Genomic DNA, 14967 nt, shown 5'->3' with positions numbered 1-14967 from the left:
GCTTCAGCCTGAAGCAGAGGGCCTGCCCAGGCCCCGTCTTCCTACTGATTCCGGGGTGCAGATAAAGCCTTTTGGCCAGCGACATGGCAGCACTGGTGCAGCAGAGGAGGCGGCAGCGGCTTAATGTAGCTGTGCTTTGCTGGGCCTGTGGCCTCAAATGCAGCACAGAGCATCTCTGTGCTGTCCCAACTTGTCAGGAGGAGGAATGTGAGTGGTTAGACTACCTCTGTCCTTGCAGATTCTTCTGAAATATTTATGCAGGTAGCGTTAGAGTCTTGCTTAAAAGGCTGTCTAGATTGTTCAGGACTGTGGAAATTCTAGTAGCTATCCTGAGGTTATACAGCTCATTACATTAAGATATGTATTAATTGCTAGTGCAATTGATGTCCCTGTAAATGGTCTTAATATATTCCAGGAAAGTGCATTTAGAATTGTCTGTTCTTAGTCCTGAATGACAGAAGGATGTTTGGGCAATTTAAAATTGTGTTACACAGACTAACTGCTTATTTACTTCAACAAGTAATCAAATAAATGTGTAAATCACACATGATTAATTGCTCTCTACAGATTTGTGATTTTTTTTGTGTGTGTATGAATTGTGGTTTGGTTTTCCTCTAGACAAAACATTAGGAGAAATTTGAACTTGTTGCTGAGGTTTGAACAAAGGCATAGTGAAATGAAAATCTGACGGCCTCTTTTTTTTTTTTTAAAGAGAATAAAAGCTGGAATTCTTCATGATGAGAAATGCAGTATCAACATAATCAATCTAGCAGCATTATGTTGTAGCTGAAAACATGCTTAAATCCCAAGCCATACAGGTACCTTTTGTGAGTGAAACATCTTTCATATAGTTCTAAGATGAAATTACCCCTGAATGAATAGCATCTTCATTTATCTTCAAAACCTCTGCGCTACCAGTGAATCTACTCTTTCCACATTCTACAACTAGAATTACATTATACCATTAGAGCAGTGTTGGGCTGCAGTCTAAAATAGATTGTTTTGGAAAATGAACATGGCTTTGCTATAAATTACGTTCACAGGTACAAAGGAATTTGTTATTTTGTTTAAAATAGTCACAAATATAATTAAGCTCTTAATTTATGTTAAACTACAAATGTGGCCATTACCATAACTGGATTAGGAATTTAATCTGTCACTCAAAGAATGATACTGAACAGTTTTCATTTATAACCTTAGACATACTATTTCAGTTACAGGGTCTGCAGCTGTTTGATATGAAAACTGAATTATTCTGTAGATTTGTTCATGGTTTTTAATTTTAAAATGTGTTCCTGCAATAAAGTAGAGAATAACTCTCTAGTTGTCATCACGTATTGTCCTTTGTGTGCTCATGAAATAATGTAAGAATGAAAACAGAAAATGCCTTTTACTCTTTCTTCACAACAGTATTGTGTGAGTGCTTTTAGAAGTGCTGCTGAATAGAGTTGCTTGGAATGGCTCGTTCTTTATTAAAAATCTAATCATGACTAAATCTTCTTCAAATGAAGCCTGGAGTGTGTGCCATCTGAAAATAGTGTTCCTCATGTGGGGACGTAAGTTGTGAACTATTTGAGTCTTGGCATAAGTAATTTCATTCTTTCCTCTGATCTCAGCAACTGCAATCTGGATATGATTTACATCAAGTTGTAACTCATTTTTAATGAGTATATGTGTTTGCTCATATGTATTATTCTGAGAGGGGGCTGGGGGGGAAGAGGAGAGCATTGTGTTGGAGCTCTGATGGGGTGATTCACTGCCTGAAGTACGTTATGTTTCCAATCGACAGCGCCCAATCTTAGTTGGGCAGGGCAAAGATGAAGGGTGAGTGAGGGTCACCGAGGGAATAAATACAAAACTCTCCCCTCTCTTCTCTTAGTCCTTCCCATTGTACTTCATGCACAGTCATTTTCTATCCTTGTCATTGTAGGAAGACACAATGGCATCACTTTCTTGCATTGTTTTGGGGGCAGCAGCAGAGCTGAATATGTCAGTTATGTGAGAAGTGGAGGAGAGGGAAGGGCTGGGGTGAGCTGCCTGTGATGGGTAGCAGTTTCTGGGCTCTGTGCTTTTGAGCCTTGGTGAAGCAGCACAAACATGATGGCGCTGGTTATTTTTTTAGGTAGTTGAAATCCAACGTACTATTTACGTTTTGAATTTGAAATTGGGTAAACTGTAAGAAAACAAAGTAAGCCTTCAGTTGATTGTGTCCTCTAAGCAACACTATTGTAAATGTCCTCTGTAATTTTGTCAGGAGGTGTCACCTGCCATGATTGGAGTGATAGGCATAAGTTGTTTAATTAATTTTGTAAAAAGTGACACCTCAAAGCTTCAGATCAACCTCGTTCATATAACTGCTGATTGTTCGTTCTCTTCATTTTTGCTGCAGCAAAAATACAGACTGGCTTGTTCCACACTGACTTTCAAAACAGAGTGACTTTTGCCACTGTTTGGGAGAAGAACACAGCAGCCCAGTGCAAACTGTAATCCTGTGCTGGGTGCGTTAGGACAGGAGATGCACTGAGAGGCTTCTCTGTGCTTTTTATTAGTTTACTGTCCTTGTTCCCAGACTCTGTCTTCCCTAGACTGTAACATTAAATATGGGGAGGGCAGGGAAGGAGAAATGTAATTCATTTTGTGGCATGTTTTCTCCCTTCCTCTGTTCCTCCCCATGGATCTGCAGCAGCTCTCCACTTTGCAGTGTACAGCAAAGCCTCCCATTAAAAATGAGGTGCACAGAAGAGGTAGAAACTTCTGACTGAGAGCTTTCAGTCTGGAAGAAAGCGGTGGTAGCATTGCTAAAAAGTTACTGTTCACATTTCTCTGCTTTTCCCGGATGCCAGAAGAGTAGGTGTTGCTACAGGTACAGAGGCTGGACTGGCACGAGAAGGGGGGGATTCTCAGGGAAGAAGGGGGGAGAGAGCACATGTGCAAGAGATAATGACAGACCCCATTAAGTCAAATCTTTATTTTTTTAATACCTTTCTCTGTTTTTCCCATTAACCTCATTCAAAGAAAGGACAGTCTTTGTTCCAGAAGTAACTGGGAGAAAGGTTTTTGAAGAAGACGTTACACTGGACATAAGTTACTAACCTGGACTGTCTTCCCATCTTCTGCTTCAGTCATTGGCCAATATCGGTACTGAATGAGAAGTCAGGCCCATGTTTAAATTAACAGAAATGCAAATAGCCAGTGATATATATATGGATACAGGAGGAAGTCCTGCTGATGCCAGGGGAATGAACTCAGTCCTTCCCAACCTGAGATTTTATTGCTCTCGTAAATGTTGCGTTAGCTAGTATGAACCATGAAATTACTCATTTATTTCAAAAGCCTGAGCATTTTGGTTTGATGTCCTTCCGTTGTAGTTAATTCTGTATGTTTATGCTTGAATGAAGTCTTCTTTGTTTGTATAAAGTGTATTGGGCAGTCTTCTCGGATCTTCTGTAACATGTGCAAAGGGAAATAAGGCTATTAATTCTTTTTCTCTATTAATTCATCTTAGTAGTTAACTCTTTGGATAGCTGTTAAGCAACTGCTTTAATATTCTTGCATGAGAGTCCTAAATGCTGGAGGAGATCCAGGTTGTGGATTCGCTCTGTTCATTCTGTGGTAGAATTTTTTTTTTCCCAGAGGAGGAAGAGAGAGAGGGGAATTTAATGCCTTTCTTTGGAATTAAAAGCATCTTTGCAAGGTATGACAGTTAGGCTTGTGCTCAGTTAAGTGTCAGGTTTCTAGTTTTGCCATTACTGCCTTGCTTACCAGTTTTTATGTGATTTTTTTTTTTGTAGGATTTGATTAACTATCTTGGAATTCAGTTGACCCCTTCCAGTCTTTTTAAGTTGATCAGCCAAATTTATGATGTTAACAGTGATCTCTGATGTACTAGAATAAGGCTGGGCCCTTGATCTTTTGGGTCGCTCAGCTTTTGATGCCATGTCTTTGAAGGGGTGTTGATATCTTCATAAATCTCAGCAGAACTGCACTGGGGTGGTTCCAGCCTTCACTCTGAAAGCACTCGGAGGAGTGGTGCTCACTCCCCGTTTCCTGGTGGCTTGCTCAAGATGCGTATGTGAAGTATGTACCCAAGGGAGAGCGAGATGTTCTGAGCTGGAATAATCAGTCTTCCACTGCGTCTTTTATCGGGGTTGGAAACCGTAGTGGTCTGATACCACCTGCACACCAAATGTGCTGGTGCTTAACATTCTATGTGAGTGGGCAAAAAGGGAACACATCCTCCCCTTGATCACCAAGCTAAAATGTTAAAGGAGATAATGCCTCACAAAAATTGCTCCTTTGTCTTCTTTCTCCTATGTTTTCTCTGTGGGATTTCCTTAATTTGTGCCAATTTCAACTGTTTTGGTAAGTGTTCATGCTGATTAACCAGTTACTGGCTAAAATCAAATTCATCTAGCTGAATATATCAGAAAGAAAGTTGAGGTTTTCCAGCAATGAATATTTATAAGGATGCATTGGTCATAACTTTTGTCCATCTCTTCTCTAAAAGAAATCATAATTATTTGAGCATTCACTGTACTCAAAAGTCAAAAAAAAAAAAAATAATAAAAGGAACCCACCTGTGTTGTTAATACTAGTAGTATCCAAAGCTTCTCAGTCATCTTATACTAAGTACTCCTGCAGTGATGCTAATTGCAAGGTGTGTTTCTTAGGCTGAGCCCTTATAGTGGAATGGTGTGGAACTTTCCTTCTACTTTTCATTTTCCTGCACAGGAATATTTAAGGAGCACTTAAGATTGCTTTGGGTACAGATTACCGGTCAAGCATATTGATATTTAATTCCCTGCCTTTGTAACTTTTTAAAGGCAAGATAGCAGTTTTTCATTTTCAGATATTTAGGTTTGTTGTATGGCATTAAGTGATTTTTATGATTAAATGATCTCTTTCACTGATCTGTTTTCCCTTGGTTTTGTATTTTGTTTCTACTTCTCAACTTGTTAAAGCTGATCCCAAACACAGACAAAGACTGGAGCAGAACAGGTGTTGACACGCAGATGCTGCAGGGAGTTGCTGGAATGGGCTCATGAGGCTGTGAGAGAGGCAGCTCTGGTGTGTGGTGTTGCTGAACGTGCAGGAGGGCTGTTGGGGTGAAGGCAGAGCTAGATGGAAGCACCCAGTTTTAACCTTGAATCACTCTTCAGCTTCTCCAGCTCAGTTCTGGTCTCTCATCTAAGAAATGCTCATTGGAAATGGAGGCAATTCCAAGGATGTTTTCTCGTTGTGTTGTGTTGGTGGGTATTTTAAGGGTCTTTTTTAAAGCCTACTGAGGGTAGACCAGCTGACTTCTAAGCTTGCTAGAGTCTGCTCTTTGTTATGCAGAGTAGTGAACGTTTTGTTTAGTTCAGTTAAAATTTCTTCCCACGTTAGAGCTCAATTCTAGTTTAACCTCCTCTCTGTGCTTTTCTTTAAGTGCTGAAAAGGCACATGGACCCAGCGTGTTTGCATTTCCAAGATGTCCCAATGGCAACGTGTTCTCAGTCCACTTTGAACTAGGCCAGAGACCGAGGTAGAATTTTCCTGCCAAATATAATAAGGGTCGATATTCTGTGGTCTGTGGATGTTTATTGAGGAGAAGGAGAGAGAGAGAGGTCACATTTAGATTTTTGATGGAATCTTGGCTGAACTCTTTACACTAATAAGATTTTATTTATAGCTTAGCCTCTGTTGAAAAATGCTTTTTACAGTTACAAACTGTGTATTTTTTGTAGTAACCTTGTACTGTGTAGAAGCCTATGTACAGTACAGGCAATAACTTGCTGAAGGAACTCCTGTAACCTAAGCGTTCTGTGCTGGCATATCTCATTTTTGACACACTGATATGGAAAAGTAAAAATAGTTTTATGAGTCACTTCCCCGTGCTTGAATGTGTCTCTGCACTCGCAAGCTCTTTAGTTATTCATGTGTTACTCAAACTCCAGTGCAGTTCAGACGTTCTCTTCTGCACCAGCAGTGAGAATAGTACATGGTGGTCTTAAAGTTCATCTCTAGCTTAATGCAGAATTGCAGAGTTAATTTAATGCCTTACTGCAAAGGGAATTCATTTGGTAAGCCCAGATGAAATGAAACTTCACATATTTTTGAGGTGAAATTCAATGGCTAGGGATTAAGTAGTATGGTACGAGTTCAGTCCCCCTCTTTCCTGCCCAAAGATGAATTTCCTTCTGAAGCTGCTGTCTGGTGCCAGCAGTTCCACCACAGCACAGAGCTGCTGAGGGGAGGTTGTGTCCTACCGTAACAACTGACAGAGCTGTGAGAAGAACCAAATCTGCATTCCGGTGGAGTTGTTGGATGTTTTCAGCAGGTTACACCGCATCCAGCAGTGGCACACTAATAAGTATTTAATCTGAACCAAAATCACCAAATTCTTGTCTTTTGTCTGTTTCCAAAGTTCAGTATAGAGCCCCAGTCTGGGCAGAGGACATGATGCATATAGCAGTACCTGGAACAGTCTGCACCATTCCTAGATCCCGCAGAGCCAAGAGGCAAAGGAAGAGGTCTAGGACTGAGACCAACGCCCTAAATTCCTGTTTAAGAATTAGTCTTTTGGGTATTCTTGCTGTTTGCATGGAGTTCGGGAAGCTGAGGCTGCAAGAGTCTTGGTATGTGGTGGACTTCAGCTGGTGCACACTTAAAGAGGGGGGTGTTGTCAGATGTGAGCAGCACCCTGTGTTTTCTGTGGGTGATAGTTGCTGCCTTAAGCAGTTGTAGAGGTTCTGGTAGGGAGGAGGCTTTGGCCGTCAAAGGACCGGTTTATTCCTGAGTAGTGCAAGACTTTTAGTACTTGGCAGATGTACATACACACAGTTCTGCATGTGGCTGTGTAGTAACTGGCTCCCAAGCAGAGCTTTCAGCTAGTATTAGGCTGAGGAAATCAAAATCTGTAGAAACCCAAGTTATCCAAGTGAATTTTGCAGAGCCTCTAGAGTTCAGAGGCAGGCTGCTGTCAGCTGCAGTCAGTATCTTTGTAGCAGTTCATGTCCATAGCTCATCTAAAAATGCACGAGCCAAAAGGTGGAATGAACTGTGCGGTGCTTTGGTTGGTTGGAAGAGCCCTTGAAAGGGACCAAAGATTTCAGCTTTTGTTCCCTGGGTACAGTTAGTGTCAGTGCTTGGGTTAGGGTTTGGGAACGAAGCACCGAAAGACCATGAGGGAGAGGAGGGGGATTGTTTGATGGATACTACAGAAGCCACAAAGCTGGGAAGAGTGCTGGTGTCAGTGTTAGTTAATGCCTTACATACTTACTTAGTGTGGAGACGAGCAGTCTTAGTGCAGTTAAGGTTTGGGTTATTTTGGTGTCTGTGGTTAGGGCCTAAGCATCTAAAGCTGTGAGAGCAGAGTTTACTGCCAGATCTTGTAACCTGAAGAGCTAGGTGGAAGCTCGTGCAGAAAGCGGCCAGTGATACCTTCTGCTGTGGGCACTGGTTTCCTGAATGTAATTATGGTTAGGTCACGTTCTGGGAATCTGTGACAGGGCTCTTGCTGGGTGCTATCTACTTTATTTGCTTTGGCTTTCTACTCCGTCTCCCAGATGAGATCCAAGTGCAAATAGAGTACACATTACTCAAGCTGGGAGAGCTGTTTCTAAAACAGTTTTAAAAGTATGCTGTGCTGTTTGCCATTCTCTGGGACCTGAGGCACTTAACATTTTTTGGCTTTGATCTTCTCACTTGCAGCAAGTGCAGACCACACCTTCCATCAAGATAGAGCAGCATTTTCCTTCATGGTTGGTTGTGTTCTTGGGGTAGGCTTTTCTAAACCTCAAGCCACGGTGGATAAATAGGTGTAATGTTGGAAGTCTGCAATTCCGACCTTTCTAAGTGCAAAGACAAATGATAGGACTTCAGCCCAGTTGTGAGAGACTACAGTTTAAGAGGTTCCTTATGTGCCATGATACATCTAAATTGCAAGTATTTGTCTTGATGCTTTGCTTTTTAAACAGAAACACACCAGGGATTTGGTAGTGACAGCAGATGCTGACAAAAATCAGTATCCTACTGAGGATGCTTTGGATCCAAGGTTAGAGATGAAAGAAGCAGTAAATTGATGAATTGTACTCTCTGTGATTCACACAAATTACAGATAATAAATATTTCCCCCCCAAAGCAGGCTGGTGCTCTTAGAGTGTCGTAAAGCAAAACTTCTGGCAACTGTTGTAATGTGGGAAGGTGCTATGTGTGTTTGCTGTGTTACATAGCATGAGTTTGGTTAGCCAGCTCTAGCTGCAAGAAGCAAGTACTGTGATTTTCAGGATGGGCAGTGTCACTTAATTCTGTACAGCCACAACACTAGTTGTGTCTTTCAGATGGTGCTTCTTCGCTCCTCTTGGGGGGTGGGGGGAAGAAACTTCATTAGAAGAATGCCAGTCAATGACAGGACAATAAACAATTGTCTAAAAATGTTAGAAAACTGTGTTTTTCTTTTTGCTTAAAAGCAGTATGCAAGGAACTATTTAGCAAATTCTTAGCACATATCTATGATATAAACATAGTCATATGGATCGAGAAGAATACATTTGTCTGTCACTGGTATATCAATGCTTTTTAAATGCTTTGTTTGCAGGCCTTTTTGCAAATGTGCAACCTGCCGGTCCGGGTGGTTTGCAGGGCAAATGCTGAGTACATGTCCCCATCTGGTAAGTGCGGCCTTCATTTAGCTTACTACATTACACCTCCAGTTTGATGTCATGGCAACTGAGCCTTGTCTTGCTGATAAGTCAGTCCATGCTACGTGTCTGGGATGCCTTCCCCCTCTTCTCTGGTGCAGTTTCTTTCCTGTAAACAATTAAAATAGGTAAATATAAAGTAACGATGGTACAATACGTAAGGAAGCCTGTGAATGCCATTCTAAGGTGTAGCAGACAGTTCAAGTGCCTGGTGGCAACCGTCTCTAAAAAGCTTGAGGATTGTGACGTGAAACAGACAGACGTTTCCAAAAATACCTTTAATCTGCATCCAGGGAATATTCCTGCTGATCAGTGAACGGTATTGTATTTTCCTGTTCCTGGAACGAGACAAAACTGGAGAGAGTACCTTTTGTTACCTTGTCTGGGAGATGGTGGCTGGTATGTAAATACAGGGGAAGAATGCATTGTCACTCTTACGGGTGCCTGGTGGTTTTAAACCTCTCTCTGATACCCAGAGAGAACTGCTGAATGCAGGGCTCAGAAGTCTGGCAGTCAGTGCGCTCCATCTCAATTTTTGTTGTGTTACAAGATACTGTTTGCCAATTGCCTGGCTCTAGCTGACACTTGCCACATGGAAAGGCCTGTCAGTATATGTCTGCCAACTGTACGAGTTCTGCTGCTGCTACTGATATTTCAGTCAAAGCAGCTGGAGTTATACTATTAAGAAGAAAGGAAAGCTGCTTGGCAGCAGTGAAAAATACCAAGATAATTACCTTTTGTAAATAAAGATAGCTTTAGAATGCTGAACATCTACACAGAGGAGCTTCTTAGATGTGCAGGAGTGTGACTGGTGGCAGCTGCATGCCCTCTCTTCTTTGCCATCCACAACCCATGTCCACACTTGCTGGCACCTGCCATTTTCCCAATTTCCTTTCTTTACCACATTTTCATTCTGTAAGGATAATTTGAAAAAAGTTTGTATTTGCTCCCTTCCTGCCACCCTCTGTCTCATAGCAGCGGTAGACAGATCTGCATCTCATCGCTTGGGGGTGAAGGTTATTTACTTTGTCGTCGTCGTAATGACAAAATCCATTCTGAGGGAGTCAAAAGTGGAATACTGAAGGATTGTCTTTGTGTGGAAAGTACAGCCCAGCTGAAATCGTTGAACTCTGCAGCTCAGAAAGGTCTGCATTTCCTTTCGCAGTATGCAGTGTATGGATGCAGATGGAGCCTTTGTTGGTGTGGTGTACTTCATTTATTACCCTTAGGCCAACTGAGCCAGTGAGAGGGAATTTCAGGATAAAAACCATGACTGAATGCTGCGAGCATGAACTCTGTTTGAACTAGGCCTAACACTAGGTTTTATGTGTTTCAGTGGAAAGGAATGCATGTATTGCTAATAACGTATTTGGAGTCAGGCAGGTATTGATGGATCTTGCTCTTTGGGCTCTCTATAGAAAGCAGAGTTTGCCCACAGCAAGAGACAGGAAAGCATGTGCTATGCCCCGTTGCACTGGGCAGACTTGTTTGCTGTCTTCGGTCATGAGGGCCTTCTCAGTAATACAAAATGTCCAGCATTTGTTTCCACTTTATGGTCGACTTCAGTCATGTAAGTAATCATATAAGACTTAGTCTTCAGTTTACATGGTGTTTACTTAAGGTTGGTGTTTGTCAGTTGCATTTGGATGAAGATCTACAGAATGAGCAGTGTGGTTAGGGTGCATTGAAGCAGGAACACTCAACTTCACATGCTTAAAGCTGTGAAAAAGGGGCATGAGGCAACTTCTGTCATTCTTTGTGGCTTGCTGCATGTAACACTGCTTCCTCATGGTTCAGGTCTGTGTTTAACAAAAGTCACCACGCAGAGAACACGGTCCATGCAGGCTCAGGAGCCTTCCTTCACACCATCGCAAGTTCTACCAGTACACAGTCACTGCCCAGATCCCTTTTGCGGACTGGCTGGTTTTAGCACTGCTTGATGCTGGGCCTTCTGGGCTGAGCTGTATAGACTGAGTGTTGATCTTTTCTGATATTAAGCTTTAGCACAGTTTTGCTTCCACGATGATGAAAAAGCTCCCCACCCCCTCCAACTCCCCAACAGGGAAAATGTGGGTCTAATGCTGTTCCTGACCCCGTAACCACAGTGCCCTAAAAACATGCTAGCTCACAACCAGAGGGTGAAGTCATCAGGGCAGTCATCAGGAGCCAGTTGGCCCGGTCACTGGAAATCTGAAGAACCGGAGGAGGGAGAGTCAAGATCCTGCCTTGCTGAGTGTGCATTTTGCTTCCCCCTGCTTGCTTTTCTGGGCACAGTGCCACCTCTCCCGTCATCCTTTCAGCAGCCCTTTCCCTGCTAGTGGGTTAGAAGGGAGGGTGGGAACGCGTTGTCGTCAAACTAGCCAAGGGCTCTGTCTGCTTTCCTGGGATTTCCCAGCTGTACTTCAAATAAATGTTGAATTCGGTCTTTCCAGCAAAACAAAACCCATTATTAAAATTCAAGTCAATAGATCTCATTCAATAACTTTGAAATACACAATTGCAAATCCTGCATGTAAAAGTGGGTCAGGAGGAGGAAGATCAGGCAGTTATGTTTGTTATTACATATTAAAACTGTGTGAGTTATGTATCTAAAAAGTTTACCTGTTCTCATTTAAAAATAAAACCAAAAGCAACAACAAAAAAATGGTGTTCAGGTGTACCTATAATATTTAATTGCTTTGAAAATATGAAATGTTGTTTTACATGCATAAAAAGCTCTTACTAAAATACATTTTTCATTTTACAGGCAAAGTGCCCTTTATTCACGTGGGAAATCAAGTAGTATCTGAACTCGGGCCCATAGTCCAGTTTGTAAAAGCTAAGGTAATCATACATTGTCTTCATCAATTACTGAATAGTACGTTAGCTCTCCTTAGCACTTGTGCTTATTTGGTGTGCTCCTCTGGACTGTTACTTCATTTTTTAAAGCAGTGTGGAAATCAGGTGCCATTTTAAAACAAGGATACCCTGAAGTGGGAGTTCGCTGAGGTGGAAATGTTTTTCTTTGATATTACCTTAAATTCTGGAAGTTCTGTGCAGAACATCTGCATACCAATATCAGTTTCTGAGAATGCTTTTCTATGTGCCCTGTCTCAGTGTCTCAGAATTCTTAAACCCTGAAACGGCTGGTTTAAATTTTGAAGTGTCAGATAGTGTTTATATTTGCTTTTTTTTTTTTTTTTAGTATTTTCAAAAATGTTTGTCTTTTCACTGGGCACCTTGATAAAGCTGTATCACAGATGTAGACTTGTTTACTTCTTGACACAAACATATACTAACTGGGAGGTTGTGTGCTCAGACTGTGTTAACCTGTTACTGGTAATAGCCTATATTTCTTGTAGGTTAGCTATATCATGTTACGATGATTTCTTTTTCATTCTAAATACACTTCATGTAAAAAGTACATTTGTAATTTGTTATTGAGCTATGTAAGAGATCAGCATCTGAGCCAAAGCTCACTGACTTCAGAGGTCCTTGGGTCAGGCATTGCTGAATACTCTAATATCCTTTCTTACATGTCTCTCTTTTTCTTTCCCCATTAGGGCCATTCTCTCAGTGATGGGTTGGATGAAGTCCAAAAAGCTGAGATGAAAGCCTACATGGAATTAGTCAATAATATGCTCTTGACAGCGGAGGTACAGCAAGCCATAGTGACTCTACACACTTTCATAAGTGATTATAGGCAAGAAAGCTTTAGGACTTTTTCCTGTACTGGAAAGGACGGGACTTTTTCCTGTACTTAAGTCTTAGATTAGGTCATCAACTTTGGAGGAGAAATGAGGCAGGAATAAATTCTCTGGATCCTATGGGACTATTTGATGAAATATTCCTGTAAACACAAGCCACGTGTATGATTCCCCCACCTACCTGAAGTGTGCCATGTAGCTGTAAAAGCGACTGATTTCTGCAGATGGAAAATGGCAGCAGTTCTTGGGATTCTGCCCCATCCCCTGGCTGGCTGGGCAGCCCTACTGTTGCCTTTCACAGTGCACGTGCTCATGTGCCTCGCTAGAAGCTGGGTTACCCATGGGTTGCATCTGCGGGCAGTTAACATGATGCAGTTCCAGCACTGGAAATGCTCACAAGCACGTAGCTGAGGGCTGGAAACCTGTGTGTTGAGTTGTGTGCAGCACAGGCAAGGAAAGTGGGTGGGCCTTCAGCTTCAGCTTTGCTCTGGTGCTGGCCAACTAAGGATTAGCAACTGGGCATGTGGCTTCCAGTTTTAATTTCTTTTCTATGTTCCGAGGTCTAATAGGAGGAATTAAATTTAATGTAATATAGAAAAAAAAATTCTACTGGTGAGAAATGATTGTATTCTTGTTTATTGGGAAGTTTAGTAAATGTTCTTTCTGTTCCTAGCTGTATCTCCAATGGTGTGATGATGTTACAGTAGAGGAGGTGAGTGGTTCTGCAACATTTATCATAATTAAAATTTAATGAGAAAACACTTTTGCTCACAATTGCAAGTCCCTACTCATAAATGAAACATTGAGGTTTGTACCATTAATGATATAGTCTTTTCGCTTTAATTTTGCTTGCATATACATTTTAGGGAAGTTGTGTCTTTACTGGAGGTAGTTGACTGCAAAATAGATGTGGGTTTTGTGTAAGTTTCTATGGTAATAGTTTTAAGTACTGCAAACTATAAATTCTGCACAAATAGTTGCAACATGTCACGCAAAACCCTTTCTATTTTACATCTCCCTTGGTGACAGAAATGTGTGAATATTAGCTATTTTGTAAATAGAGGTATCTGCATTTCTTCTGTTATAACAAAGTACCTTTCTGTTTCTAAAACAAAGATTACCCACCCAAGGTATGGCTCCCCATACCCGTGGCCTCTTAACCGCATTTTGGCCTATCAGAAGCAGTGGGAGATAAGGCGGAAGATGAAAGCCATTGGGTGGGCTGGCAAGTCGCTTGAGCAGGTCAGTATGAAAGGTGAAGCTTGATTTCTTCACCACCTTTACCTCTTTTATTTAAGACTTCAGAGAAGTAATGCTTTCTTGAAACAGTTACAATAAAAAATATATATATTGTGTACTTTAAAATCATCTGGAGTCAGGTATCTACCTTCAGCAGCAATATATCTTAAATTATGTGCATTCTGATGGGGTGGGAGGAAGGATGCTTTGCTATGTGTGTATTTTTTGCTACTGTTAGTTTAAGCCATGGTCCTGAAAATAATTTATAAATTACAGTCCCCCACCTGCTGTGGCATTAGTAGGCATGCTTTTCAGGATTGTAGCAAAAAAGAAAAAGGCAGTTTTGAGGTGTAAGTTAGTACTTTTAATTAAGCTGAGTTAAAAATCTTATGGAAAGCACTTAATTTGCTGTACGTTAAATGTTAGATTAAATAACACTTAACCACCTACCTTTAGCAGCTTTTGATGTTCCAACATTGTGTATTCTTTGTTCCCTCTGTCAGCACAAATACAGTAAGAAGGTTATTTTTTTTTAATGTTGGTCTTTCCTGACAATATGATTATCTTATCTCTTGTGTGTTTTGATAGGTGCTTGAAGATGTAGATCAGTGTTGTCAGGCTCTCTCCCAGAGATTAGGAACACAACCATATTTCTTCAATAAGCAGTAAGTTACTGTCTTCTGAAATGTTACGTGCACCCCTAAAAAATATTTTAAAATATATATATGGTGTGTGTAAATGAATATATGTATAAAAAGCATATGCATGTGCGCACACATATGTATATATACACACACCATGTATACTTTCCATGTATAAATATAAAAAACTCCTGGTTTATTTCAATTCTGTGTTATTGGTTGAAGAAATTCAAATATGTGACTGGAATACAAACATGATATTTCAAAAAAAAAAAAAAAGTAATTGTAGGTTTTAAAAGGAAATCTCTGTATGTTTATTTTTTTTCTGTTGATTTAATTTTATTCCTGCTTGTCTTTTATATAGAGTCTACCACATCTCACATAGGCTAAAAATTTGCACCTTTATACAGTTATCTTTAAATGCGTCTTTTTTTGTAAGAAACTTTACCTGTGTTTAAGTAACATTCTCTACTAGGTACAGGACAGTAAATGTACATCATGCCAGGACAGTTTTTCTGCATTGTTATATGTGTATATATATTTATATCTGTATATGCATATATAGATAAGCATAGTTATTTATATATAATATATATATATATATAGCTATATGTATAATTTATATATATATATATATACACTTTTTCATGTATTTGTTAGTGTTGCTTGATTACTTCCCAATTCTTAGATTGCATTGCTGTCTAACAGTTACTCAGAACA

The 14967-nt window shown here is 40.6% G+C and overlaps 1 protein-coding gene across 3 annotated transcripts in view; it reads left to right on the top strand.

The window, feature by feature from the left end:
• Positions 1-14967, top strand: part of MTX2 (metaxin 2) — a 33088-nt gene that overhangs the window by 17546 nt on the left and 575 nt on the right. For all 3 annotated transcript variants that reach the window (XM_035567326.2, XM_035567317.2, XM_035567335.2), the window contains 6 exons: positions 8579-8651; positions 11428-11504; positions 12224-12316; positions 13041-13079; positions 13484-13609; positions 14195-14271. In XM_035567326.2, coding sequence (XP_035423219.1) covers positions 8579-8651; positions 11428-11504; positions 12224-12316; positions 13041-13079; positions 13484-13609; positions 14195-14271 — 485 coding nt within the window. The remainder of the gene's footprint in view (positions 1-8578; positions 8652-11427; positions 11505-12223; positions 12317-13040; positions 13080-13483; positions 13610-14194; positions 14272-14967) is intronic.

This window comes from Cygnus atratus, chromosome 6 (genome assembly GCF_013377495.2).
Source record: "Cygnus atratus isolate AKBS03 ecotype Queensland, Australia chromosome 6, CAtr_DNAZoo_HiC_assembly, whole genome shotgun sequence".
NCBI lineage: Eukaryota > Metazoa > Chordata > Aves > Anseriformes > Anatidae > Cygnus > Cygnus atratus.
This window is presented reverse-complemented; position numbering and strand designations above follow the sequence as displayed.